Source organism: Synchiropus splendidus, chromosome 5 (assembly GCF_027744825.2).
Source record: "Synchiropus splendidus isolate RoL2022-P1 chromosome 5, RoL_Sspl_1.0, whole genome shotgun sequence".
Classification (NCBI taxonomy): domain Eukaryota; kingdom Metazoa; phylum Chordata; class Actinopteri; order Syngnathiformes; family Callionymidae; genus Synchiropus; species Synchiropus splendidus.
Window position 1 is genome coordinate 5783889 of NC_071338.1, and position 27941 is coordinate 5811829.

Below are 27941 nucleotides of genomic sequence, written 5' to 3' on the forward strand. Positions count from 1 at the left end.
ACACAGAACAATGAAAAATCACGGGCATTTCACTTCCGCCAATTGTAGAGGCGGCGCTCCGGAAACTGCTGGGAATACACTTCGATATCAAATAAATGTGACGAGTTTAATTTTGATGATGACATGAGCTCGTTCATGACACTGCTGCTCCTGAGGCTTATAGACTGTGGCTTTTTTTCTTAAAGCTTGGCATACAGTGTGTCTCAATAGTGCTTCTCGCATCGTGTAGTATAGATGGTGCAACGAGAAGCGATTAACACCACATGACCCCTTCCTGATCAATCGGGTGAAAATGAAGAGATGGACCAGGTGAATAATGTCATACATTCAATGAATGTGAAAACTTCCCCCACTGCTTCCCTGTTCCTCTGTCAGATCGCTTCTAGATTGACTGCATTCTGTTCCCAGTGTTGCTCTGGCTTCTTCTACTTGGCACTTCCGGATGCAAGAGTCTGATATTTTGTATATGGACGTACAGTGAGAGCAGTTATATCACATCCGATCATAGTATCATGTAGTGTAGACAACAGGAGTTGTGAGCTCTGAACTGCAATTCACTCATACAGTATGAGCAGTGGCTCGATACTGCGACTGAAAAAAATGACACTTTTTATGCCCAACTTAGTATTAGTGAATGTGGCTTATATATATTGTAGGTGCACGCAGTAGTCTGGAAATTACAGCAGCTACAATATGTCTATTCCACTGCATAACTGCATTTAAATTTTTTTCCCTTAACTTGATACAAATAATTTGTTGCAAAACGGTTCAATAACCACTCATCATTATCTTTAATATACCTCAATTAGGGCTGGGACTTTAAAGTTAAATTCAATTAATTAATTACAGACCATTAATGTATGAGTTACAGGGTTGAACGATCAGATTAATGACGTATGGCCCTCTTTCTCTGGGAATATTTTTCTGTTCACCACATGATGTCATAACCAGAACTCATGTCTCCTTCATAATGAAGAAGTGCTGACAGATGGCAATTTTCATCTTAAAAAAAAAAAAAAAAAAGAAAAGTATTGTTCTGTGCACTTCATGCTGCAAAGAGTTGGTTCATTGCTGGAGCACTTCCTCCCTCATGTTTAAGCTTGTGTGTACTGGTACAACTTGAAATTAATCATTCTGGTGTTACATATTGAAAATGGAAATCATCTCGATATATGAACTATACACTACTATACTGTACTTCTCCTGAGTTCCATCTATTTCTTAATCCCACCCATAATATAAATATAACCTATAATTTTCCCCTTCTAAGGTCGTAGCGTATCTATATGCACCTCTGTTAGGCCTGTATGTATCTGTTTTTGGTCGCACACAGCACTTCACATAGGGCTGGAGCATGCTCCTGCACTCAGCATCAGACAAGGACAATGGCAGGTGCAGTAAATTGCCGGCTTCAGCAGAGCTCTGACATACTTGATCTGTTTCTCCTTCCCTCAGGAAAAGCTTTGCCAGCAGAAGTACAATGTCTCCTGCATAATGATCATGCCTCAGTACCAAAGGCAAGGATTTGGAAGGTTCCTTATTGATTTCAGTAAGTTCCCTAATGCCTCTTTTTCACCCACTGTGCTAAGATGTTTTTTTTTTCTGCTTTTGTTTTTACAAACTGTTTAAGATTAAGGAGTTGAGATTGTGGCTGGTGGGTATGTGCTGTTATTTGGTTCAGGATTTGAAGTGGCCTAATCAAGTGCTTTCATGAACAGCGCTTAGGCAATCGTTGGAGATTAGAACTTGAGAAACATTCCATTTGCCTCTACATACATTCCCTGACAAAAGTCTTGTCGAATTTTTTTTTACAAATGTCATAATTGGTGCCAAACAAAAATGCTAAAAAGCTTGAGTTAGTTTTTGTAGAGACAAGTCTTTCTTGTCTCCTTGTTTTATGATGCACCCAATCCAGCATTTCTGTACAGCCTCACCTGTGACAAATCTGTAAATAAAGTGAGTCCAAGCGTCTGAGTGGACATGTCCACATTAATATAAAATACCCTAAAAGAGTAAATTGAACACTTCTCCAATTACATTCCAATAAGTTTCAACTTGAGTGGTTTTACAGAAACACACTCTAGTAATAAAATAGTGGAAAATTAAGTGCTCTGTCTGCGCAGGCCAGTTGCTATTGTCGCACAAAACATTTGAAAAGATGCGAAAGGGCTTTTTTTTTTAAACAATTGTTTGTAGAAGTTCTTTTTGTCGTGTCTGGCTGTGTGTCAAATGACGAGGAGAGGAATTGGAGTGTGCAAGGGGAGGGCTGAGCCTCGCCTATGTAATGGAGCATTTGATTTCCTGTTCACTTTTGGGAGTCATTGAGACTGAGTTCTGATATTGAGAGCGCACAGATAACACAGAGGGGGATTAAGGGAGATTGAATGCAGCCGAGGTCTGAGCTCTATAAAGACTTTATTGGGAAATGTTGCATTTGAGCTACTCGACTTTCAGATTAACAGATTCTCTGTTTGATCGAATTAGTGAACCACTTCATTAGGTGTAAAAAGAAAAAAAAAGACACAAATACAGCTCACTGCTGTCTCTGTATTTATTTAAAAAAACCCACTTAAAGTGACTCTCAATGTACTTAGCAAGTGTATTGGTGTAGGTGTTGGTTATCACACCTCCCTCTCTCGGTAATGAATATTTCCATGATTACTGGGGTATAATGTGTTGGCTGTTGGCTGATTAGATTTGCTTGTTTAGCTCTCGGTTGTGGGTGCACATTAAAAGGAATTAATTAATTTCATGCTGCTCATAATGGATGACCCTTGACGGTGCCGCTTTGGAACTAATTACGCTCGGATACATATATTAGTTTTAATTTTTTGTGCTTATTATTTCTCCAAAGTGCTGTCTCGTGGGAGCAGAGACATCCAGCTGCTCCTCTGTCTTGCTTGTCCTTCTGTTACTGCACTAGCGATCCCCACGGCCTCTTCCATTCCTTTTTATCATGTTTTACTGACACAATGGTGCGTTCAGCTTGTTTAAGAACATGCAAAACTGGTGCTTCGCTGTGGTAACCTCCTGTTCACCAGAGAAACGGGAGAACTTCATAAAGAAATCACTTCAGTATGGAGTACTTCATTACTGTATGACGTGGGACTAACTTGCTCACGGAGAACTGCAATTCAGTTGTCATTTTCCTTGACGGAGAAGTACTGCATCGTGGCTGGCTGACGATAATATCTGCTGCAGGTCGATGGTCGATCGATCCTTGAAGCCCCAATTTACACTAACAATCATTGCACTTTCAACTTAATTGTCTTACACCAACATGGCTAGTCCAAACTTTGAACACACCTCACATTTAAATTGTATATTGATATTTGATGCCATAATGATTCAATTTAAGTTAAATCTATACACTCTTGGACTCTGTCTTCTGCAGTGGAAATGATGTCTAGCTTTTCTGTAGGAGATCTTCCAGTAGGGTTTTCAGCATATGTTATGCAAGTGTTAAATGAAAGTAGTTATTGTCTAATGTATTCTACATTTGTGTATTGGCAGAATTTTTGTTGTCAACAAACCTGTCTATTTGAAGAATCAAGCTCATTTCAGTCACATCATTTTCTTCTTGAAGTAGCTTGATGATTAAACATTCACATAAACCTAACCAGCATCAATATCTGCCCTGGGAAAACCATTAATTCCTTCATTTCTGTTCAGGTTACCTGCTCTCAAGACAAGAAGGACAAGCGGGCTCCCCTGAGAAGCCGCTGTCAGACCTAGGTCGCTTATCCTACCTGGCGTATTGGAAAAGTGTCATCTTGGAGTACCTTTATAAGCACCCGGATAAACACATCAGTGTTAAAGGAATCAGCAGGGCCACTGGGATGTGTCCGCACGACATCGCCGCCACTCTGCAGCAGCTGGGCATGATTGACAGACGGGACAGCAGGTCAGTGTCTTTGGCCGGCACTGCCGTTTTCTCTGTGTGTTTGTCTGACGGATTCAGGCCACTTGGTATTTTTAACCCTGAATTCATTAGTGTGACAGATTATTGACAGAAGTAAGTCAGGTTATGCACTATTCAGCCTTAAAAGGTGGCATTGCATATTTGTGGCTTCAATGGTAGCATGCCAGAGGTTGCCACTTGTCGTTGCAAGCTAAGTGTACTGTGTAATAACCCCATCCAGAAGAGGGTTTCTTGCCCAGAAATGCTCAACTTAATAATGATACAGGCCTCTGACATCAATTTAATAAGAGATGAGCACATTATTTCTTGATGAGGTCCCAATCCAGGAAAACGGCTTTCAGTGTAGTGTAGTTGATCAGCTTTTTCAGGGATTTATTATTATTATATCAATTATTTCAAAAGATGCATATCAAAGTGTGTTGTTTTTGTTAATCTTGTAAAGGGAAGACTTGACTGTAGAACAGTGGTCACCAGTGTGGTGCCTGAGGGCGTCAGACTGTAGGACTACTTTTATGGATTAAGTATTTTTGCTGTGTGTGAGCTTTCTGAATCTTTGTTAATTATTATGCATATCTCATGCACCTCTGTATTTGTATTATCAACGTTAGCTTTTCAGAATTCAAACTGGTAGCAGTCCTTTGAATCAGTGCTTCTAAAAAAATGATGACTCCAGATCTAGAATCACTCTTGAGAATGTAACTGCATGGGCCTTGCCACTTTTAGACTGTGGATCTAATTATAGTATGAAGCAAAGGTGTTTTATTCTTATGGAACTTAATGTCAAAATGAGCTGAAAAGGTGCTGGTTATATAAGAATCCAGTTCGCACAGTGAACCATTCTACCACAAACCACACTCCCATGCTTTTTACTTATGATACTGTTTGATGGGAAATAACCTTTAAAATGTGTCTAATCCTTCAATGAACTATTTTTATATCTTGTGTTTGTCTGTCATAACTGTCCTCACCCTTTGATGTCAACTGTTTGGCAAGCATGCTCTGTACTTTTAGGCAGTAACACAAATATGACCCAAAAATGTGCTATCCAAGCTTGCTCAGTTAGGAGAGTGCCTGTTGAGATGCATGTGTACTTCATTCACTCTCTCTTTCTCAAACCTTCACATATTCCATCGAACTGATCAATTGATCAACTTTAGTTCCCACCCCTGCAGCTGTCATCCACTGTTGGTGAGAGAGAGCGTATGAAGATGACATGATACAACTCCTAATAAACGTCACAGATAAATATAAACACTGATAATATAAACTCTACTCCATGCCCTTACAGAAATAAGAAAACAGATGATAGAAATTTCAAAATGTGTTCAAGCAACTGCAGCCAAACAAATAAACCATGTTAATTCTGCTGTTCTTGCACCTGTTGAACTGATTCTATTAACCATTTTAGACCTGTCTGTTGCTTACTTATGAAAAATAAACAAGTTCAACGTGTTACAGCATTTGACAATTATGTCGCTGTTAGCTAAAATTCAGAAATTCACATTTCAGACACACCACGATACCATAACACCATAGTTATCGTAGTAATATACGCCAGGTGACTGAATGAAACTGGAACTTATTTCGTTTCTCCTCTTCATCACCATCTTGACTTCAACTGCTCGACTCTGCCGCAGGATCGTGTTGGTGAGAAGAGAGCGTCTGATACAGCGGCACATGGAGAAGATCAGGGCGTCTCCGCGCCTCTACGAGGTGGACCCCGATGCCCTGGGCTGGACGCGCTCGGCGGCACTCAACACCGTCTTGTCTGAGGAGGAGAGAGAAGCAGAGATGGACGTAGGTTTACGCCTCTGATTAATCAAGTGGCATTGTTTGTTTGTTTACTCCCACTCAGTGTTTGCATGATTAGCAGGCGAGTTCAAATTGAGGCCATTAACACGCGGCGCATCTCACCAGCAGAGAGGATGTAATGTTGCTCTGAGTCACCACATTCTTGATAATATTGAATCCGCCGTGAAATGCAATCTTTGGACAGTTACTTAACGGAAATTAAAGGCAAACATCCAATCAGGATCCTGCGGTGATTCATTTGTCACAATGTTAATCCCCCATCTCTTGTTTTCCCATTAGCCATCGCTGCGAGTCGTGCACGCACTGTTCTCGGGGATAATGCGTCTTGTCTGTTCAATTACCAGGCGGAGCGTCTGAAGGAGCAGGCCAGTTGCTGGGAGAAAGAGGAGAGAGGGAGCTACATGATGACTCACTGTAGCCGACAGCCTCTCACCAAAGTCCACTGCAAGGTTCCCTTCAGAACCTACGAGCGCCGCCCCGCGGCGCCCTGGTCCAGACGCGTCCAGCGGACACAGGAGTTGAGTGACGATGATGTGGAGGACGACGGCGACGATGACGAGGAATTCTTAGATGGCTCAGCGCCCACTCTGACGAAGGCCCATGCAGCGCTTGCAGCCAAGAGAAAGGTGCCTTTTATTGTCAGGGATGCGCAGGTCTGCTGTTGCCTCCAGTGTGGTTGTTGTATTGATTGTCTGGAGTCTTAGTCTGGTGGAGGTATATCATGAGATATTTCCCTTCATTAAAGGCTGTGTTGTGCACTGGAGCGAGGTACTAAATATTCATGATCTCACCGGACGCTTCAGCTGATCCTGCAGGCTCCTTGTGAGTGTGCAGATAACAGTGTTTTCTGTGCTAGTGTGGACACCGCACAGGCTGAACCTTGTACTATTGTCAGCAGTCATGCTTAATTTAATGCCCTCTTCTGTGCTTTGCAGTGTTTGGGTGGCACTGCCCCCTTGTGCTGCAGAGTGTATTGCAGGCAGCTGCAGTGTGTCAGGGAGACAGTATTCAATAATAACAGAGCAGTGAATCGGCCCAGCAGCAGCATTTGCAGTTTATTTAATGCAGTATTTACAGTATTGATTTCACATTCTTCTTGTGAAGGACTTGGGAACAGTGGCAATTGAATGAGGCAGCAGTTGGGGAAACAAGCAGGAGAATGTTAATGATAGACTGTGGTCTGTCTTACTCTGCCTGTCTAATTTGTGGTTTTCCACTCCTGGATGCATAGCTCAAGGGTTCAGCTGGGAATACAGTGCACTATTTAATCGTGGTTTTGCACCACAACACTCATTTGAGAGCCATTGACATACCATCGCATGCCTCTTATTGCCTGGTTGGCGATTTTTATTTCCATTGCCAGAATCTAATTTTAGTAAAGCAAAAGTTCTGAGAAATTATTCAGTACGAGTATGAGTGACAAAAACAGTATTCCCATATTACATTCATTTTTGCGTTTATTCCCTTGACGGAGTCGCTGGGGCCTCGAACCTAGCCCAACTACTACTACATCAAAGTACACTGAGCTATGTTGGAGTCACTGCTGTAAAGTGTGAAGCTCAGCAAAAACATATCTTGGAAAATGTTTAAACTCATCCAGATCCCTATATTTGATTCTTTAACATTTTATCTGGTGTATAACTCTCGTAAACAAAGGGCAACTTTTGTTGCCAGTAAACCACCTCCTTGTCCTGTTTCCTATTGAAAATGAGGTCTTTACACTTTTCATTGTTCAGATCTTTATAGTTCTCATATCATGAAACACTGTCCTAGCATTTAACATGAAAACCATCCATACCTTTTTCAGTTTGGCATGCATTTCAGAACGAGCCCTGCCCTGCAGTTTGCATGTGAGCAGTTCACATGTATTAGGCTTCCAACATCATTGGCCAGCGCTTTCTACTGTGCATGGTTTCAGATGATGTGTTTTATTTCAAGAAACATTATATTGCTAACAAGCATCTCCACAAAAACTCCATGAAAACCTTTGAACTGGATATATGGATGGTGATGCATACATTTTCAGCAAAACAGCCAGGACACGCAAGGCAACTCACGAGTTGGATGTTTTATGATCCCTGTGATTGTGTGGGGGAGACCATCCATCTCCTGGCGCTCTGGTTTCCTCCAAAAGTCCACAGACATACAGAGGTGTCCAAACCTTTGTTCCAACCCAACACACACACAGCTTCACCATTCAGGTGTCTGAAGGCTGTAATAAGTTTGTTGTCAGTCAGTTTCAGCTGTCACCCGAATGGTTAAACTTGATCTATTGGAAGAAAAACCAGCATCCACTGTGGCCATTTCTAGGACAGTTTTGGACACCCCTGCTCTTAATTTCTCTGTAGATGTGCATGTCTGCACGTGTCTCCATGTAATGTGCTTAGAACACACTGCAAACTGAAAGGGCAGCTGAGGGTGCAGGTTTTTGGTCCAACCAGACGAGTGCATGCAGTTAAACCAATGAGGTCTCTGGTGAAACTAGCAGCAGCTGCCTGACAAGCTACTGTCTTCAGACACCTGATGGGTGAAGCTTTGTGTGCTTGGTTGGATCTAGAGTGAAGCCAACAGTGTGGTTACCCCTGGTTGAGAGCATCCCCTGCCTCTCACCTCAGCTGCTGGGCTAGGCTTCAGGAGGGAATTAGTGGAAGAGAGTAGTTACTTTTGTTGCTTATAATTTAATGCATGACCAATGGAAGGTCCTGCAGTGAGTCAATACAAATGCTGTAAATGTGCTTTTGACCCCACACTGTTGCACTTACAATTCCACACTTTTTTTTCGTACTTTTCCTAATGTAGGATCATCATTAAGGATAAACAATGGACAAGATCAATTATACCAATTCATTCAGCAAGGCCCTCTGCTCAAAGTACACACGTGCACACACTCCACGATGTTTAGATTTAAAAAAAAGTTTCACTTTCCATAATTTCTGATGGAGTTGGACAGTTCATGGTTTATTAGTATGATGATCCCTCAAAATCATCAGCGAGGTAGTTATGCTGATGAGGCCATTATCAGACCTAAATCTTGAAACCTGCCTGTTCTGTCTTCCAGAGAAGCGTCATGCTGAAGAAGAGAGGCAGAAAAAGGAAGAGGATAAACAGCAGTGTGACGACCGAAACCATCTCAGAAACCACCGAGGTTCTGAATGAGCCCTTTGACAACTCTGACGACGAGCGTCCGATGCCTTTGCTGCAGCGCACCTGCAGGGCGGGTGACATGCATGAAGAGGACGACGAGGACGACGACGAGGACGATGAAGACGAGGAGGAGGAGGAGGAGGATGAAGAGGATAAGGCACAGATGGTACCTGTGAAAAGGCGGCGAGGTCGCCCACGGCTGGAGAAGAATGCACAGAAATATCACCACCGTTTCTGGAGTGCAGGTAATTACTGTACTGTAGATCATCTTTTGTAGGTCAGGAGTTGGTTCTTTCCCTGAACATCTCTTGCCAGCGTGTGTGTGAAGACAGTAATTATGATGATGAAATCCAACACAACATCAAAGATCTTCTTTTTTCAAGACAGAGCACACCGACTTAGAAACAGAAAGTTACTGATCGATTCTCCAAATCTGTAAGAAGTTGGACTGAAAAACAGACTTTATGAAAGAAATACAACAGTTAGATAAGGTGAAATGAGTGTTCAATTGATAAGCAGTTACCATCGTGATGTCAGCAAATGTGCTGAAAATGGAGAGGCAGTAGTCCCTGTCTTACTGAATCCATTGAGATCAACAGCATGTGCCTTAAAAAACATCCTTAAAATGTTTTTTTAATAGTCCTCTGAGAGGTGTCATTATATTTTTTTTTTTAAGTTGGCAGATCTGTCCCATCAGAGTCTTCTCTATTGTCCCTCCTCCATCTAACAGTTATTTCGATTTGTAGGCACGGATGACCTTGGCAAGAGACCCGGGAGACCTCGACCAGTGAAGCGTAAAAAAGGCTGGCCCAAAGGTGTGAAGCGAGGTCCTCCTAAGTGGAGACTGAAGAAGGAGCGGAAGATGGGATTCAAGCTTAACCTTTACACTCCTCCTGAGACGCCGCTGGAGACTGAGCAGGTCCACCTTCATCATGACGGAGTAAAGACAGAACCAGACCATGACGATGTCATTGAAAATGAGACCAGCAGACCAGCCAGACACTCGGTGTGTCCAAAAGCACTGAGGAGGGTCTCCTCGGAGCCCCCCAGCCCAGCCGACTACCTCTCCCACAAGTCCAGCTCTTCGGAAGGATCAGCGTCGGCTTCACCTGCGTGCTCACCTGCACCCTCACCTGCTGGCTCTCCTGATGTGTCTCCTTTTGCAACGCCCATTGCAAGAACGCCTCTTCCTCCGGACAGGATTGAGCCTTTCAGGCCTCCTGTGAATGAGCAGCTGGAACGTGAGCATGAGCAGGAGTCTCCTTCCAAAGAGTTGAAGAACAGCACAGGGGGCGAGGAGGTGCCTGTTGTGGTTGAGGAACCGAAAAACGAGCAGAATGCAAAAGATGAGGAGCCAGCTGAGAAGGAGAGCAGTGAGACAACTGGTGTTTCTGAGAGCAAAGCAGATTTGGAGCAATGTTCAGGAGGCACAACCCCTTTTTTAGAGCCGACAGAAGTCAACCTGTCTGCTCCGAATCCGTGTTCATCTCCAGCAAGCGAAGAGGAATCAGCTTCTGTTGTGGAGACTGATCATGCTGGTGTGTTGGAAGAAAAGTCTGAGGTGTTGCCGACTGAAACAGAAGCCTCCGTCACAGTGCAACATGGAGAGGTTGCATGCGAGTCTGAGAAGAGGAACCTTCCTTCCCCGACTACAGAACATACACCGCCTCGGCCAGAAGAGAAGGTGTCAGTCAGTCCCACCATGAGGGACGATCCCCCGGTCTGTGCCATGACTGACTCGGAAACCGTGCAGGCTGTGCAGTCCCTTACGCAGGAGAATCGTCAAGAGGCCCTTTTCCGAGACTGCGTTGAGAACCAGGAACCCTGCCGCACCCTGCAGAGCTACACACGTGTCACCCAGAGCCCCCATGTCACACCACTGGACGACTGTCCCCCATCAGATCACAGCAGCCCTTTATCGTCGGCGCAGTCTCATCCCAGCCAGTCAGTACGTTCTGTCAGTAGTCCGGCCGTGTCCATCTTGGAGAGTAACTACACCCAAATCAGCCCGGACCAGAGTGCCATCTCAATTCCGTCCCTGCACAACATGGAGACCAGCCCGATGATGGACGTGCCGTCTGTGTCGGACCACTCTCAGCAGGTGGTGGACAGCGGCTTCAGTGATCTGGGCAGCATCGAAAGCACCACGGAGAACTACGAGAACCCGAGCAGCTATGACTCCAGCATCTGTGGGGCGGGACCCTCCCAGAACAGCTGCTCCTATGGGGGCATCCCCCCAAGCGGCCTGACCCAGAGCAGCTGCGCTGTCAGCCAGCAAATGGTCAACCCTGCGAGCTGTGGCATGATTCAGCAAAACAGCCTGAGCTCGCCGCCTCACTGCAACGTCAAGTCTCCGCAGGGCTGCATCGTGGTGGAGAGACCGCCCAGCAACAGCCAGCACACGCAGAGGAGCCAACACGGTTCCCACGGCAGGCATGCTACACACAATCAACACAGCCAACACAATCAGCTCAGCCAGCATGCTCAACACAATCCCCACAACCAGCACAGCCACCACCCCAGCCACCACCTGCAGCACAATCAGCTCAGCCAGCACAATCAGCACCTGCAGCAGAACGTCCACAATCAACACGGCCAACAGGACCCCATGAGCCAGTGCACCATCCCGCCCAGCTTCGCCACCACCATGCAGCTGGCTGATATTCCCGAATCGGGCAACGCCAACTTCAGCCTTTATGAGCGGCTCAACCACCAAGGGGAGTACAGCGGCGGCCACTACACTCAGACCACCGGCCTGAGTCTGGCCAAGCTGCAGCAGTTCACCAACACCTTCATTGAGCACCCGCGCTCGCTGCCATTCAACCACTCCGCCTCCCACCCCATCACCTCATATGCAAACAGCCCGTCGCTATCTTCGCAGCACTCCGGCCTGGTGTCTCTATCCCAGACTCCTCATCGGGTGCCCAACCCACAGGTGCAGGCCACCATGACCCCTCCCCCCAATCTCAACTCCCCACCCCCCATGATGTTGCAGCGCAACATGGGCATCCCACCTTCGCAAAGAATTCAGACTCAGATGAGCTCCAAGAGTCACATGTCGTCGCGCTCCAAGTCCGCCCCGCTGTCGCATCACCAGCAGCAGATGTATGCGCGGCCGGCGCAGACCATGGCCATGCAGGCGCCGCCCCGGACGTTGGCCACCATGCCGCGCATGAATATGAGCGTGAACATCATGCCGGCTCCTGCCTACAACTCCATGAACATGCCCTCCCTCAACGGCTACAGCATGAGCCAGCCCATGATGAACAGCGGCTACCACGGCAACCATGCCTACATGAACCAGTCCACCCAGTACTCTATGCAGATGGGCATGATGGGAACACAGCCATATCCCCAGCAGCCCATGCAGGCGCCACATGGCAACATGGTGTACCCTCCAGCTGGTCACCATGGTTACATGAACACAAGCATGCCCAAGCAATCCCTGAAAGGGCCTTTCATCAGGCGGTAAGGGGCCACCGGACCCCGCTGGTCCTCGCGCCCTCAGAGTCGCCCTGATCCGGCCTTGTTTTTCTTTCTCTCTCTGTTTTTTTTTTTATTTTAGTTTATTGACTTAGAAACCAGCAGCAGCACTTGGAAAGAATGCAAAAATCTTCATGGTTGACTGAACTTTGGAAGTATTTTTGTTCCTCCAGATGGGAAGCCTTACATCGTTACGACGAGAATCTATTTAATGAGTGTTAGTGTCTCTGACGTGTCTTTGCAGCAGGTTCAGGCGTAGAGACGTTGGTCAGCGAGCTCGCCATCGTGTAGCAGCCTCAAATGAAGCCATTTAACGTGCCTGCTACGAATGGCTGTCTGAACCTGTTCAGTGTCTCTGTCTAACAGTGCTGACATTGAGTTTGTGCTATACTCATGCCTTTGTATATTTAAATTATTGTACTTATTTTGTAAAGTGACAACTAGCATGCTTCAGTCTCTGTTAGTGACAGTGCATTGAGTAGTACTGTACAAGTGTCGTGCTTACTAGCAAGCCATTTGAAAGCTGTCTGGCCTTTATTAGGGTTCCCTCCACAAGGGAGAAAGATGAATCTATATTTTGTTAATTTTAATAATGTAAAAACAAACCAACAAACAATGTAACGGAGTCCTGTTTTCTGTTCTGTTGGAGAGGTTTTATTGCTATGTATGTATAAAGCTGAAGTCTTTTTGTATCAGATCTCCTTGAGGCAGCTTTCTGTTGAATAAAGCAGACAGATTTCTGTCCACAAAGCATATCTCAGTGTTTGTACCCTGAAAACATTTCAAACGTGTCCAGGAGTGCGGCGGGATTTCAAAGATCTGAATAATTATAAGGATGAATAACTCTAAATTTAGTCCAAAGTTATTTTACATAATGCCTTTAAAAGCGACGTTTTCATTCCATCTGTAGGTTTGTTTTCTATCTTTATAAAATGTTGGATTTATATTTTACCGAAGTCTAGAAGAATAGAGCCTGTGAATAGACCAAACTAAGCTAATGAACCGCATGTAATTCGCTACTTGTACCTGTGTTTGTTTCTATTGCTCTTTTGTAGCCTTTGTACCTGTACAGTCGCAGTCAGAACGGCTTAGGGGGCTCAGAGGTCGGGGGCGGGTGGGGGCGCACCTGGCTATGTGCACAAACTCAGACAGATTGACATCCTTGTATTTATGACTTTTCTGCTTTTTGTCAGTCACTTCAAATGTTGTACACTTTAGCAGAAGAATAAATTATGATTGACATGTACATGTTTGCTCCTCTTTGATTCAGTACCCAGTGAGAGCAGAATGAGGAATGGAAGCATGTACCCAGGAAGCAAGGTTGCTATAGTTACTGAAAGTGAACGAAAACTGCATTGTCGGTTTGCTAAAGAAACTGAACTAAAATTATAGCAAAATTGTACTTTGTTTTTGTCTTTATGTATTTCAAATAGAAGCATTTTGAGATGATTTTGAATCTATTTATTTGGACTTGGCTAGTTTTATGAAAGCTGTTGTAGCATGTTCTGTCCGGTAGTTACATTTTTCAAAATGGTGTCAAGTTTTTATTACTATTTTTGTGACCTATTTTAATTTTCAATCTTGTTCCAATACCCCTTATTGAAGGAATAAAAACTAAAACTAATAAAAACAATACTGAAACTAGGCTTTCAAAAAACTGAAACTACCAAACCCACCATTAAAAGTCATTTAAACTAACTGAATTTGAAAGACTAAAATTCTAAACTAAATAAAAACAAAAGAAAACTAAACAATTCTAACCTTCTAGCCAGGAAATGGAAGGGACTCGCCGCCATGCCTTCGTGTGGCAGCCAACGTTCAGCCTCTCGCTGTCCTCTACATCAGGGGTTCTTAACCTTTTTGATCTAGGGGCCCGCCATTTCCAGAACTAATAGGTCCGGGGCCCATTCAAGGAATAGAACTGAATTACTGATTTCCTTTGTGTTTAATAACCATACATGTAAACAAACCAAGACCTTGTGAAATAACGTGAAACCATGTGATCAGACGATAATGATAATAAGATATTAAAAAATTCCAACTAGCAGCAGAACCAGGTGCAAGTCATGTTCATCAAATTTACTAAAGAAAAAAAAATGCCAATATTGGAAGAAGGGTACGGCATGAATAAAATTCTGAATAAAATTAATAGAATAACATCGACACATCGGAAAAATATATTTTTTCATAAATAAACTCGAAAGAAGAGAAGTAAAGCGTAAATAAATGTATTCTCATAAAATGTTCCAATTAATTTTAAAAACTGCTCCAACATGAGCAGTGTTTACTGTAGGGGTCACCACCACTTTCTTTATCATTTTTTCTCTTCAAGAACTTCTCCACAGTTGGTAACTATCACAAATTTGCAGCTGTCAATTTGCAGTTGCAAAGTCAATTCAATGATCATGGCCCAGAGGTGTAAAACAAAAAACTTCCAGTGGCCCAATAAGGGACGCTCGCAGCCCAACCATGGGCCTCGGCCCTATGGTTAAGCATTACTGCTCTGCATCCTAGATTTAAAGGTGGACTTGACATGAGTGTGGATTTTAAGTGGGGATGTGCACTTTGAATATTTTCAATTTAATGCCGTATCGTTTTTTTAATAAATATATAAAACTACTTATACTACTACTACTTATTTGGAAGATTCCTCAAATTTCTTTGAAGAAAAAGTTCTTTTTTTTCCCCCAAACACTAAAAATGTCCTTTAGGGCAAATGAAAGGCAAAAACACATTTGGTCGTTATTGTTCACTGTCTTCATTAGTCCAACATCCGTCTTGAAAGGGTTTTGAAAATAATGTAAATATTTCAAGATAGATTATGTTGACACCAACATAATACCAAAAATACTCTCTCATCTCTCGTAAAGAGGAGTTCCTGCTCTATATGTTGAAGCCTTTCTATCAAGTTGAAGCTCAAATGTTTTTTTCAATTGCAAAGCCTGAAGTGTTTTGCTACGTCTCATATGTCACTTCAATAGACACTTTGAGGTCAAAAATATACACTGACCATTGCCAGATGCCATGGTGACCATATGGTCAGCCTCAACCACTTCACCAAGTGGCGCTCATGATGTTCTACCTTGGTGTGTAATGGACGTGTCAGCAGCAGACCTTGTGCCAAACTTCTTCCTGCATCATTACACCACTAAAGCAAGGTGAGAGACCAGCTCGGGGGAACTCAGACTGGACCTGACTCTCTTGAGGTCCTGCTGCCCTGAAGGTCCATGTCCAGCTCTCTCAGCTGCTTCAGGAAACCCCAGTTTGGGATGATCCTCCTGTGGGACTTGACTTGTTCAATGGCTTCCACCAGCGTCATGTTCTCACAGATCATGAGGAAGGCGAGGAAGAGTGTGGCCGAGCGACTCCTACCCATCACACAGTGGACCAGCAGTTTATCTGCAGGTACAAACTACTGTTAACAGTGTTGTTGCTCTGGATGATAGTTTTCATCATCTTTAGTTACTTCAGTGTGACCACTTCATTTTGCTCAGCATTACAGAGTAACCAGAGGGAAGTCCAGTATCATATTTTCTTTTTTTTTTTTTCAAATAATTTTTGTGTCTTTTATCCTTAGCTTTTTATCCCAACCTTTCCCAAGTGCAACAAATGCATCCTATTGGCTATAAAGAGTGTCATCTTCCTGTAGTCCAATTCAAATTCCAAAGCCTGGTCTTGAGAGATCTTACTCTGAGGGTTTCTCAGTGTTTCTTCAATGAAGCGGGCAGCTGAGTAGAAGTACTGGCTGAGGTCAAACGTTGTGACGTCTTCTGCCACCACGCCGTAATAGACCACCTCCATGTCGCCATAGTAACCAGCCCCAGTGTCCACATTGTTCCACGTCCCTTCTGCAGCGTTCAGGATGTGCGTAATCCCCAGTCTCCTCAGGTTGTGTTTGTCCCTGGCTGTCTGCCTGTGAGTAATAAATGGAGATGTGGTTTGCGTTCATCACTTCACCGTCTGTTGGGAATCACTCACTCACTCATCCCCGATGTAAACGTTGGGCCAGACTTGGTTGACATGAGTGTAGGCCACACTCCCACGGTTCAGGATCTTGTCCAGCTCGTAGCTGCCGGGCGTAGCATACTCCCCTGCTGTACTGCAATGTCCTCCCTGTCTGGTCCTACTGCTTGAAGCCATTTTCAAACATCTCAGGGAGACAATGATCACTCAAGGTGAGATCCAGGTCAAGGCCATGCCAGGTACTGAAATGTTGGGGTACGACGTCACGCTCGGTCGTCTCTCATTTCTCTCACACAGCGCAAGACTCACCGACAATCTCTTGATTCTCATGCAGGAGACTTTTATTTCCTCATCCTGTCTGCTTGTTGTGAAGTCGTCCCCGAAGGCAGGGACATGTCGAGGGTTTAATTCTTGCAGGCTTAAGTCGGGGCACAGATTGTGTAACCGCTCTCTGACGGGCGTCAAGAGTCGAGGATATTTTTAGGTCTGTGATGTGGCAGCCCCCTTAACCTTAGCTGACACGCTCGCTGCCTGCGGGGGGAACAGCCAGTCCCTGCCATCTACTTCTAAACACACAACTTTAATCCCAGCCGCTGGCAGGAAGCCGCTTATTCAAAGTTCGCCGAAGGATACCTACATTCACTGGAGTGAACTTGGGTTTTTACCCCTTTAAATTCTGTCAGTCTCTTCAGCTGCATAAGTGGCGCCTGGAAACATCCGGCAAAGATGTTCAGAATCCATGGTGGGCCCCGAGGAGACATGGAACGTGTCGGAATGTTAGACAGATGAGGTCTTTCATCACATGGCACGTGTCTTTGATTCCTCTTCATACGAGATGCACGGTCCATTCAGCGATACGAATGTTGGGCCATGAAGTGTGATGATGACTGTGTTAGAGGTAGGTGCCGACTTGTCAGAGACAGTTTTCACACCCTCAGACCCTTTATTTCTGCTCATCTATCTCTGTGCTTCACCATCATTCGCTCTGACAGAGAAATCATTAAACTTGTGATATTCAATTCCCTTTATTTTGACAGCCCCCTCCTCTCCTGTCTCTCATGGTGCCTTGGAGAGCATCTCTTATTAAGATGGCTTCAGCGTTTCATCTCTTTTCAAAGTCTGACCTGAATCTGTGTACACACTGCGTCGGAACAGTCGTCTTGCATCAAGCCTCTTCAGACTTCACACTTGTTTCTCCGTTAAGATAAAGAACTTTCAGTAATGTGAGTAAACACACGCAGCATAGCGTATTTATGGTAAGTCTTTGTGTCACTCAAACACAAAGGAGGTGCGCAGGTTCGACAGATGGTTGCTCTATTTTGTGCTTGATCTCAGACGAATTCACTCATTTCTGTTGACACTGCTCACTCAGCTTGTGTTTACAGATGCCAGGTGGGTTTTCACCTGTGACCATGAATATAGTGCACCAAGGGGCTCCAGGTTCACTTGGCTTAAATAGCACGTCTGGTTCACATTGTGGAGCCAAGTTCAATGATTTGCCATTTAAACCAGATGTGAAGTGCTGGAGACACAAACAGATATCTCACATTTACCAGAGGAAATATGTAATTCCAACACTGTTACTTAAACAATGTCGGAGGTGGCATCCGCACAATTTGTACGCCAGATTCATGTCTCCATCTTCACAGCTAAAAACAAGGACTGACGTCCCAGGGTGTGATATTTAAGCATGTCAATTGATGGAAGTGGAAAAATCGGATCAGAGACCACCTTCTGTGGATGTGGCCCTTAGACCATTCCCACAGCCAGCAGTGTGTGTGACCTCCACATGCCCACATGTATGCACTCCAGTAACACCCCAGCATGCGACTGGTAAGATGGTGGATATTCCTTGAGGGAGATCTCGCCCCAGACCTGGATCACTGCATCAGCTCCTGCATGGTCTGTGGTGTGGCAGTGGATGGAGCCGTACATGATGTCCAAGAGGTGCCAAGCTAGATAAGAACTAGATATTTCCCACATTTATATGAGCGATGAAATATGCATTTTCCAAAGAGTTCTGAAAACCATAAGGAAAACAAAACAAATGAAACGATTGTGCTGGCACGGCATTTTGGCACATTAGTAAGTTGCAAGTCTTGGGTGATATTAAGGAAAACAGTTATTTGTTCTCATCATTTAATGGCTTCTCAACAAGCCACAGATATTATAGGTACATTCCACCGTTGTGCCACCGTTAGCACAACCTACCCACATTTGTTTTCCCTTCCATCTTACTGCTCCAAAGTTCATGCAGATACCAGTTGGTTCACTCGGGTCGTCTTCCTCTGCGAGATCAAGTACAAGTCCAGTTCCTGGAGTTGCTCAAGAAATCCAGCATTGGGTAGAATATTTCTGTGCCTGCGAACTGTCTGAACAGCTTCCAGCAGAGTGAGGTGCTCCTTGATCATGAGGAAGGCCAGGACCAGAGTCGCTGAGCGGCTGATTCCTCGAGCGCAGTGAACCAGAACTGTTCCTGCACGTGGAGGGAGAAAGGCAAAGTGAGCATCGCTGTCGTCTCCTACTTATGTTGCTCATGACAGCTTTCACAATAGTCAATACAATGGGAAGAATATTTCTGATCTTATTTTGCCAAATTGGGGTTCATTCTTTATCTTCAATCAACACTCAACCTGTTGTACCTTTCAGTTTTTCACAATTAATCTTGACTGAGAAATACTTAAAGATAAAAAGGGTCCACCACCCTCCACTGTGTCACAACAAATTGGTTTACAATGGAAATGTAAGGGTAAAACTGTTCTTGTATCACTAATAACTACTTTTTCATCCCATGGTTGTGTTTTGAATAAAGTCAAGTTTTTCGCAGGGATGTGATTCTCACCATTTTCCTTGAGAGCATCATTGATAAATTCAGTAGTGCCTGAGAAGAAAGGTCTCAAGTTAAAGTCTTTGGAGTCGCTGGCTTCAACTCCATGGTACTTTATGTTGGTGTCCTGGTAGAACTGTGGCCCTGTGCTGATGTGCTGGGCTCCATCTGCTGCATTCACCACATGGGTCACTCCCAGACCCTCTAACAGTCTTTTGTTTTGTGCCGTCGTCCTGAAAAAGACACAGAAAGTACAATGTCTGACACTTGTTTGGGTGTGCAACATTTTCTCATTCAATGAATCAACCAGTGCAGAGAGGGCGCAGCTGGGAGAACCAAGATTTCAGTTCAAACGTAGACGACAGCTGAGCTCTAATACTGTATGGACTGTACCTACTGTACAGTATGTGGACCATGAGAAAAATTGCCAACTGACGGTACTTGTGCCATGGATCTTAACCATTCACACCCAATCTTCCTGATTCACACTAACTTTTCTCAGAGCTGTGAGAGGTGTCTGGGCGAGTATGAACAATGTACTGCAACAGGATAATAAAAGTATTGCATAAAACCACACTGGTCAAGCACTGTTGACCTTTGTGCTCACTCCACTATTCTACCGTCATTTTCTACGTTCGAGGTCAGACGACAGTCTGATATTGAACAATAATGAAGTGCGTTTATGAGCTCAGAATTTGCTCTCTCTGGTTCACATGTTGCCATGGTGAGTCATGTGATCTGCGCTCTGTTGTTGAGGGCTTGTGACGTCCTCAAACACGGACCGTTTGTGGATCAACTCTGACTCTCGGTTGGTTAAAGTACACGTTAACCCCCGTTCAGAAACTGTAAACTCTGAGTTTTGCGGATCAGACTTGGACAACCTGCGCGTTTGTTTGTTTCAACAGCTCTAGTGAACCAGCTTCTTGAAACGGACCCCAGGCAACTAGATGGTACACGCGGACAGTGAACATAGAAACTGAGAGGCAGATATGGTGATGGAAGCAAGACTCTGGGTGCAGACAATGACAGGATTAGACGCAGACGCCTCTCCCTGATGCCTCTCTGGTCCAATATACTATGAGTATATAAGGCATGCAAGAAACACAAGAGAGATAAGCACATAATCGGCAACAGCATGTCAACATTCCTAGCTATTGTACTATCACATAAACAGGTGGAAAATGGAGGTAGTACAAATTAAAAGTTCACTAGAGTGGAAATGGATCGTACACTTCTTGCTTTGCAATCGCAAGAATCTCGGTGAATCTCATAATCGAGTCTGCAACAGAACATACCACTCCGACATTGTGCCTTCCTTCTCAAATGTAAATGAGATTTCACCAGTCGTGGGCCAAATTCTGGACTTGTTTGCAGCAACAGATTCACATTCAAATCAGCATATTGCAGCGGCGATCTGTCGTGAGACCCACACTTACGCGTCTCCAATGTAGAGGTTGGGCCAGATCTTGTTGACAGCACCAGTAGGACGCCTGTTCTTCAGCAGAAGGCCAAGCAGCTCGCAGGTGGGAGGTGTTTGATACTCCAGTGCCTCCTTTCCGCTCATCGCTGCTATCACGAGAATGTCGACATAAATTGACCCCAAACCACGTTCCGCTCTGGTAGCTGAATCTGTTAGAGAATTTTGCGTTCTGCTAATTCCATCTCCAGTATCTGCACAAGACTCGCCGTGTTTGTCATCTGAGCAGGATGTCAGTGCCTCAAGAGGCCAAGCCCTGCTGGAACAAGACAGCTGAGGATGCCAGAGTGTGGGCAGAACTATTTATTCCTCAGATGACAGGAAGCAGGCTGCTTGTGTTTTGACAACTACAGCCTCATATCAACTAGATTGTGCCAGTATGACTCGTTGATGACACGACTCAACAGACAACCGTATACAGACCAGTGGCAGCAGGTCTGGGATCCATACTGAGACAGTAAATATTCCAATGCAATGGAGCACAAACAATAGTGTTCTGCACACCAGATTGGACTCCATGCCTGGAGGCCAATAATGAAACACCTACTTGTATAGGAAAATATAGTCATGTGCATGTGTGTCTTGTCATTCCACCATAATAAAAGGACAAAAAAAAAGCAAAAAATTGTTCATCTTGTTCACTGTTGTTGAAGGTCTGATGACCCACAAGCCTGCTGTTCTTTTTTTAACCATTGCTGCAATTCACATACACCGTCCTGTCAACGTGAAAAAAACTTATTATGGACTCTTCCATGTTCAAACCACATGAGACACCATCAAGATATAAGTGCCCCTAGCTGTAGAGATTAGCAGAAGGAGGCGCTATTGGGGAACTGTCTTGTTCACAAGAAAGCAAATGAGAATCAAAGATGAGATGAATCTGAGAGAGCGAGCTGCAAACACCATGAAACACAATTATTCCAACAACTATAAGAGGAATGAATGCAACATTACCATTGGTGATGAAGCCGAATATATTTGCCCCACAAAAGATTTGTCTCAGAGACAGAAAATCTGCACATTCAGACAGCTGAGGTTGATGAGGCAACAACAGTATGCAGGCATGTTATTTATTCATGAAAAAATGTTTTCCCCATATAGTCACACAACAACTCAAATCATTGTCCACATCATATCAAGTCTTTCCATTCAGACTGCTGGACGTTCCCTGGTAGTGAAGCTGTTTGTCAAGCTCCCGCAGTTGTTCCAGAAACCCGTGGTTTGGAGAGATGTTCCTATTGGCACTGACTGCTTTGATGGCGTCCACCAGTGTCATGTTCTGGTGAATCATCAGGTAGGCCAACACCAACGTGGAGGACCGACTCAGACCCATTGCACAGTGGACCAGAACTCGAGCTGTTACAAGAGAAAAAGAGTTACTGCGACGGGATAACATGGAACTACAATATCTTTTCAAGGCGCTGAGGGATCTAAACTGTCTTCGTCTTAGTTGGAGAGAGTTTTACTATACTGAACCCAGAGGTGCTGAAATGTCATTCTTCTTTCACCATGGAGGCAGAGTAACTCAACTCCCTGGCTGCCTCTGGTTCTGCTTTTGGTATGAATCTGTTCAGCTCAGTCAACAGCCAACAATGCACTCCAATGTTTCTGCACAAGCAGAAACTGCTGTAGACTGTTCTGCGTAGACTTGAGTTGAACATGCATCGGCAGATTTTCCAGGCCTCAAAACATTGACCTTGTTTACAAATGGCACTGTGCATCACACACTATCACTGCCTACATAGTTACACAGAATTCATTACACTTCAACAGCAAAAAATAATAATTTAAATAAATAATAACAATAAACCTAAGAATGAAGTAGGAATGCCACCGCCACAAAATACAAATGCTTTTCAGCTTTACTGTCCAATGTTTTGGAAGATCCACCAATTAGATGTCTGCATTCCACTGTTGTATTTCTTATTGACTTGTAAAACAAGGGACTGTGTTATAGCATCTTAAAGTATGGCGCGCTGTCAGCGCTATTGCCTTTGATCTCCTGTCGGCCTTGCCTCTCTATTTTCCTTTGCCTCGCTACTGTCACCACCAAACATGATGGGATTGAAAGCATTGCACATAAATGTGTACATATACTAACTTCCTAAAGAAAAGTTTTTTAAAAAGTTGCATGAAAAACATTGGGTAAGCGATGCTTCTTTATCGGTTCTGAGGATTAGGGGGCGCACAGAGGCGCGTAATTAAACTGTCTTGGTGTATGTGTGTGGGTCCAGAAGGGATCACTGTTGGCCTTGCTATGCAGCACCGTATCCTCTGATCAGCCTGTCTGTGACGGGAAACGCCCTCACACATTGCCACCATGTCTGATACTGACTGATGCAGGCCACAGACATGTGTGATTTCTATGTCCAATAAAGGTGTTGCGTTCAAATTGCTAGAGCAATATTTAAACCTAATTTTCCTGTCCAGTGTCTGTGCTCTGGGGGAAGTTACTGCAGGAGGGTGCAATGCAGATGGTGTTATGTTTAGTGTTTGGTTTGCATTTTCATAATGGGACCCATATGACAGTATTGGGAATTGACAAATGTTTCTGGCAGCACTTGTCGGAGGGCAATATTGATGTTCTGGGGACACTATATGAGAGAAAAGTGCATGCATTTGATGGCAGTCTACCTGTGGGCGAGCTCATGGCGTTCTTGATGAAATTGGCGGCTGGGTAGAAGAAGGGACTCAAGTTGAAGGTGGCCATGTCAAAAGCTTCCACCCCGTGGTAGGTGATCCTGGTGTCTCGATAGAAGCTGGACCCTGTGTTCACGTTGAACTTGCCGTCAGCTGCGTTGAGCACATGTGTGATGTGAAGGGCCTGGAGGGTTCGCTTGTCTTTGGCTGCATACCTGCAGTGAAAGCATGTCTTAGTGTGATGCGTGAGCCAACAAGTGTGTTGGGTTTCCACTTCTTTTTGGCATTGCAGCATCAGCCCTTCACCAAGTTTGGGTTTCCTTTTGCCTTGTTACCTTTATTCATCTGCCTCACTTGAACAGAAGAGACTGCACCACACCAGGATGTGTACTGTATGTCAATGAATAGCTGAATTTGTTGGTGAATTTGCATTATTCCGGCTCTTTTTGGCTCCTTCATGTACCTGTGCTGCACCACCTCAGCCGCCTTCAACCTCTGAGGAAATACATTACTGTTAATTTAATATGAAATATCTGGTGCCAGTTTGGCTCCAGAGAGGCCGTTTAAAACAATTCATAACATATTATACTGCCCCATCTTCTTGCCCTGCGGTGTTGTTGACCTTCATGAGATTTCAATGATCCACGGATCAGGGATCGTATCTGCAACAGCATGCATCCATACAGACAGAGTCCCCAAATCTTTTCCTTGTCATCTGGAGTTCTGCTGGCCTTGAACAACAGACAGTCATGTAGAGTTTTCCAACACAGACAAAGATTGTCTCCAGACAAGACGCGAGCCTCTGTTTTTAGATAATGTCATGACGCCCGTCTGTCAGAGCAGTGCGTGTGAGACGTAGCCACGTTATCCTTCTGATGCTGATCATTTCCCTCATGATGTGCTTCTTACATGTCTCCGATGTAGATCCTTGGCTGCACCTCGTCCAGATGGCCACTTGTTCCTTTCTTGGTCCACATCAGCCTCTGCAGCTCTGATGCTGGTGGAGTCTCATACCGGTCAGGTGGGCTTGCCGAATAGCGCGTGGCCTTGGACATGTTTTCACAAACTCTCAAAGCCTGCATCGTGTTAAAAAAGAAACAGAAACATCCTTTTTCATTGCCACTGAATATTGATCTTTGCCAATTATCTGGCAATAAGACCAAAAGTCAACACATCATTTCCCGTTCAACGGCTGTCTGATATACCCAGTAATGAGCAGTGAGTGACAGTTTCATCTGCGTCAACACAGAGATAAATACCATGTGGGATTAAAGTGGAAGCTCCTATTAGAACCTTAAGTCTGTAGTTCTTTAAATATAGACCATAATTGTGTCTATAAATGCACTCCATGTTGTCAGTGGGGCACAAGAACACACACTTGCAGGGCAACCGTCTGACGCTCTCATTATTTCATCCACAGTTCAGCAGCTCTCGCTAGATTATTTATCTCTGGAGGCTCAGAAAATTGCAATTCAGGATGAGTAAACATCTGAGCATTCTTTCCTGCAGGCAGGAATAACCTGTGAAATACACAATTGACACTCAGAGACTCTCCTTAATGTATATATTATCATCCATTTAGGCAACTGTGAGACACTGCTGCAACAGTGGTCGTGTGGTTCCTCCTCTGTTTCTTTTCATTGTATTCAATGAATTCCCAGATTTGTTCCGTTCTTGTCTAGAGGGAGGCGTCACGAGACCAAATCTGCTTCTGTGACCTTTCACTAAGTTGGTGTGGCATACGAAGGTTCAGTCAAAGGACGTAACAGGTTTACGATGACACAGCATCATGGGTCATCTACGCAGCTCAGTCCAAGCATGAACAGATGCTGCTAAGTTAGTATCAGTGTTACAGAGACATATGCCACATCAGTCTCTATTGTAATTTAGTTTAGTCTAGTTTTACTATGATTATCTGTCTTTGTTTCACCACCATCTTTTGTATGAGATCCATTGGCGCTGCTACATTTCAGAAGGGTTTCCCTCACTGAGTCAACCATGAAAAGCTCTTTGGGGCCACGTAAGGTGACTTGTGGATTGGATATGGCCCCCAGGCCTTGAGTTTGACAAACTTGTGTTCTGGGCATCCAGTTCCAACCCTGAAACCAAATGGTGTGCCCCCATCCTGCAGCGTCTATGCGTGCAGCCGCAGCGCTGCAGGCTCTTTTTAGTGCTGATGGATCTCTAAGTACAAGCCTTCCCTCCCACCCACAGTGAGGGCAGAGGACTGATTTCCCTGGTGCACGTGTTGAGCTCCAGCGCTGCGTTCACAGCCTTTTCCCCCTCAGGCGGACCCGTCCTTCCTGCTCGACTTCTGTGTAATTAAAGATGCTCTATGTGGGAAAGTGCCCACTGTTAACATGGAGTCCAAATATGAGGGTTTCTCACCACCTCCAGGCTCCTCTCTTCCTGCACTTGTGAGCAAATAAATGAACGGTTTGGTTCAACAGTTCAACAGTCAAAATCAATATCATGGTCAAAACATGGACATGAATGTTTAAAGGTAAGGAATTATCATTGTCACTTGCCTCAGTCAGAATCGTTGCTTATCAGGTCGGTACACAGAGCGTCTGCCTTTCTCCTCTGAAATCTAACCCCCAACCTTTTTTGCTATTTTAACATCTGAATCTCAGCCCAAAAATACTTCTGGCATCATCGTCAACATTCCTTTAAGGTCAGACGAGCTGCTGCTCTGCAGGAAGGGGAGACAGAAGAGAGGTCATGGCCTTCTCAGCGTCAAGGAAAAGGATCAATACAAGATCGGACACGTTACTCAGGTGAGGGTTGGTCAGAGAATCATGTTCTTCATGTGAAGTCTGCTTTGAATATGCGGTTACAACCACAGTTAACTGCTTCAATACTTCCCCCCACCCCCGTCCCTTCCACTAGGGGGCACAATAGTCTTTTGCCTGGTTATTCCTCATCCTTGATCTGCCAATATATGGGACCAAATGACACCAGTAAGCTTGCAAGACATGAAGTGATAGTTGGGTGGTCATTCAAGCCTCCTCGGGATAGGTGTAATTAATATTACAACTAACAACTAATAATAGCTAACACTTAAAAAAAAAAAAAAAAAACAATAAACACACTAAAAAACAAAAAACACTAAAGCAAGCTATGATTTTTCACATTGTATGATTCGGGAAAAGAAAACTATGAGGGACATGAGTGATAGCTCTACATTGGTAAAGAATTAATTCACAAATAAATAATTCTACAAATGAGGAAAACTGCAGGGAAAAAATAAAAACACTGTGATTTTATGAGTGATTTTGAATGACTTCAAAGAGTACTTGTGCATTCTAAATATGTTCCTCTTGCCTGGAGGGAACATTTTGGAGAAATGTCAAACCTTTCAGAAAGGTCACACAGAGGCAAAACTGTTTTGTCAAAACATGGTGCCTATTTCAGTTTCACACATTAAAGGGTAGTGTTGCACTACAGTGCTTTTCAACCACGGCACTAGTGTGTCGTGAGAAATCAGACAGCTTCACCTAATTTGTCTGGAGACAGAAGTGGGCGATATGATGACATTAAATTATGAACAATAAGAACGTACTGCCGATCTACCAGCGTGAGGAGATGGGACATGGACACAACCGGTGGTCAGTCAAAGCACACAATGTTTCTCACTCACTCAGCCTGTCAAATGTGCAACTTCGAGTCGTCTTTAAACCTAATACACACCTAACTTGACCTTCATGACTTTCGTAATATCTCACTTCAAAACTCTACTGACACTTGTGTCAGTTTAGTTTGCAGAACCAAATAAATGTGCTCCAAGATGTGAAGACAGATTTGTTATGTTTGTTGTTATGCGGATGAGGCAAAGAATGTTAAAGATTTGTCTGGAAATTCCCCAAATTGGAATAAAATCATACTAAAAAATAAACAAATCAGAACAGAACAAAACCAATACATTTTCAGCTATTTGTTTCTGCAAATATGATGACAAAATAACAGTCTCAGTAGCTACAATTTTTCACAAATTGAAAGGGACTTTCTCTAAGACTTTGGACTAAGCACAATTGCACGTTGACTGTGGTTCCTTTGGTGGCGTGCCTTGGGATTTTTTCAATGGACGACGCAAGTGTGCCGTGGATTAAAAAAAAAGGTTGAAACACACTGTTGTAGCAGACCAGACCCAAGATGTTCATGGTCTTGGTCTTGTCTGGGTCCAGGTCATGCAGGACATTTTGTGAAGACCAATGAAGACCATTGGTTGCTGTGATGACTTGATGTCCTGACCAGCGGGAAAGAGAGACCTCTGACTAAGAGTGTCAAGCGAGCTTGAAATGCAACCTTATTCAAATTCTCATAAATAGCAAAAACAAGCATTCATGGAAACAATAAGGTTTTGCAGATAAATGATGACAGGACCGGATGTCCTGTCACACGAATATGTTGTGATCAAGAAAATAGCGATGGGCAATAAAGTCGGATTTGTATGGTTGGACAAAGAAGCAGAATTAGGAAAAGTAAACCAGGAATCTGTCCATGATCAGCTGCTGACTGTCCGCCAAGTGTGCAGCTTGTTTAGTGGCAGAGAGAGAGAGAGAGAGAGAGAGACGCTCTCTGATGATGTCATCCTTCCAGACACTCTCCTCTTAATAATCTCAATATGATACATGGAAACAGGCATTTTCCTTTTGCGCCTTCATTCAGATAGA

General features: G+C 44.2%; 4 protein-coding genes across 7 annotated transcripts in view; 1 reads left to right on the top strand and 3 right to left on the bottom strand.

Annotated features, from left to right (window-relative positions):
- The window catches only part of kat6b (K(lysine) acetyltransferase 6B), a 35013-nt gene extending 21528 nt beyond the window's left edge, over positions 1-13485 (top strand). For 2 of the 3 annotated variants that reach the window (XM_053864519.1, XM_053864518.1), the window contains exons 12-17: positions 1456-1549; positions 3673-3904; positions 5560-5719; positions 6079-6360; positions 8793-9123; positions 9625-13485. In XM_053864519.1, coding sequence (XP_053720494.1) covers positions 1456-1549; positions 3673-3904; positions 5560-5719; positions 6079-6360; positions 8793-9123; positions 9625-12350 — 3825 coding nt within the window. In that variant the 3' untranslated portion in view covers positions 12351-13485. The remainder of the gene's footprint in view (positions 1-1455; positions 1550-3672; positions 3905-5559; positions 5720-6078; positions 6361-8792; positions 9124-9624) is intronic. The other variant, XM_053864520.1, reaches the window with a different exon arrangement.
- On the bottom strand, positions 13341-16705 carry LOC128758512 (dual specificity phosphatase 29-like). Of its 2 annotated transcripts, none has more exons than XM_053864521.1 (4): positions 16634-16705; positions 16344-16511; positions 16051-16274; positions 13341-15760 (listed from the first exon to the last, which is right to left on the bottom strand). In XM_053864521.1, the coding sequence occupies exons 2-4, from the start codon at positions 16499-16501 to the stop codon at positions 15543-15545; spliced, it is 600 nt and encodes a 199-aa protein (XP_053720496.1). In that variant the 5' UTR covers positions 16502-16511; positions 16634-16705; the 3' UTR covers positions 13341-15542. The 2 variants fall into 2 exon arrangements, with proteins under 2 accessions (XP_053720496.1, XP_053720497.1); XM_053864522.1 differs by having other exon boundaries at positions 16344-16566; positions 16634-16700.
- A 1835-nt stretch (positions 16706-18540) lies between these two features.
- LOC128759394 (dual specificity phosphatase 29-like) lies at positions 18541-20715 on the bottom strand. The gene is made up of 3 exons (XM_053866286.1): positions 20588-20715; positions 19167-19384; positions 18541-18800 (listed from the first exon to the last, which is right to left on the bottom strand). Exons 1-3 carry the CDS (start codon positions 20713-20715, stop codon positions 18574-18576), a joined length of 573 nt encoding a protein of 190 aa, XP_053722261.1. The 3' UTR covers positions 18541-18573.
- A 1048-nt stretch (positions 20716-21763) lies between these two features.
- LOC128758649 (dual specificity phosphatase 29-like) lies at positions 21764-24323 on the bottom strand. The gene is made up of 3 exons (XM_053864825.1): positions 24178-24323; positions 23263-23483; positions 21764-21984 (listed from the first exon to the last, which is right to left on the bottom strand). The coding sequence occupies exons 1-3, from the start codon at positions 24321-24323 to the stop codon at positions 21764-21766; spliced, it is 588 nt and encodes a 195-aa protein (XP_053720800.1).
- Positions 24324-27941: the final 3618 nt, after the last annotated feature.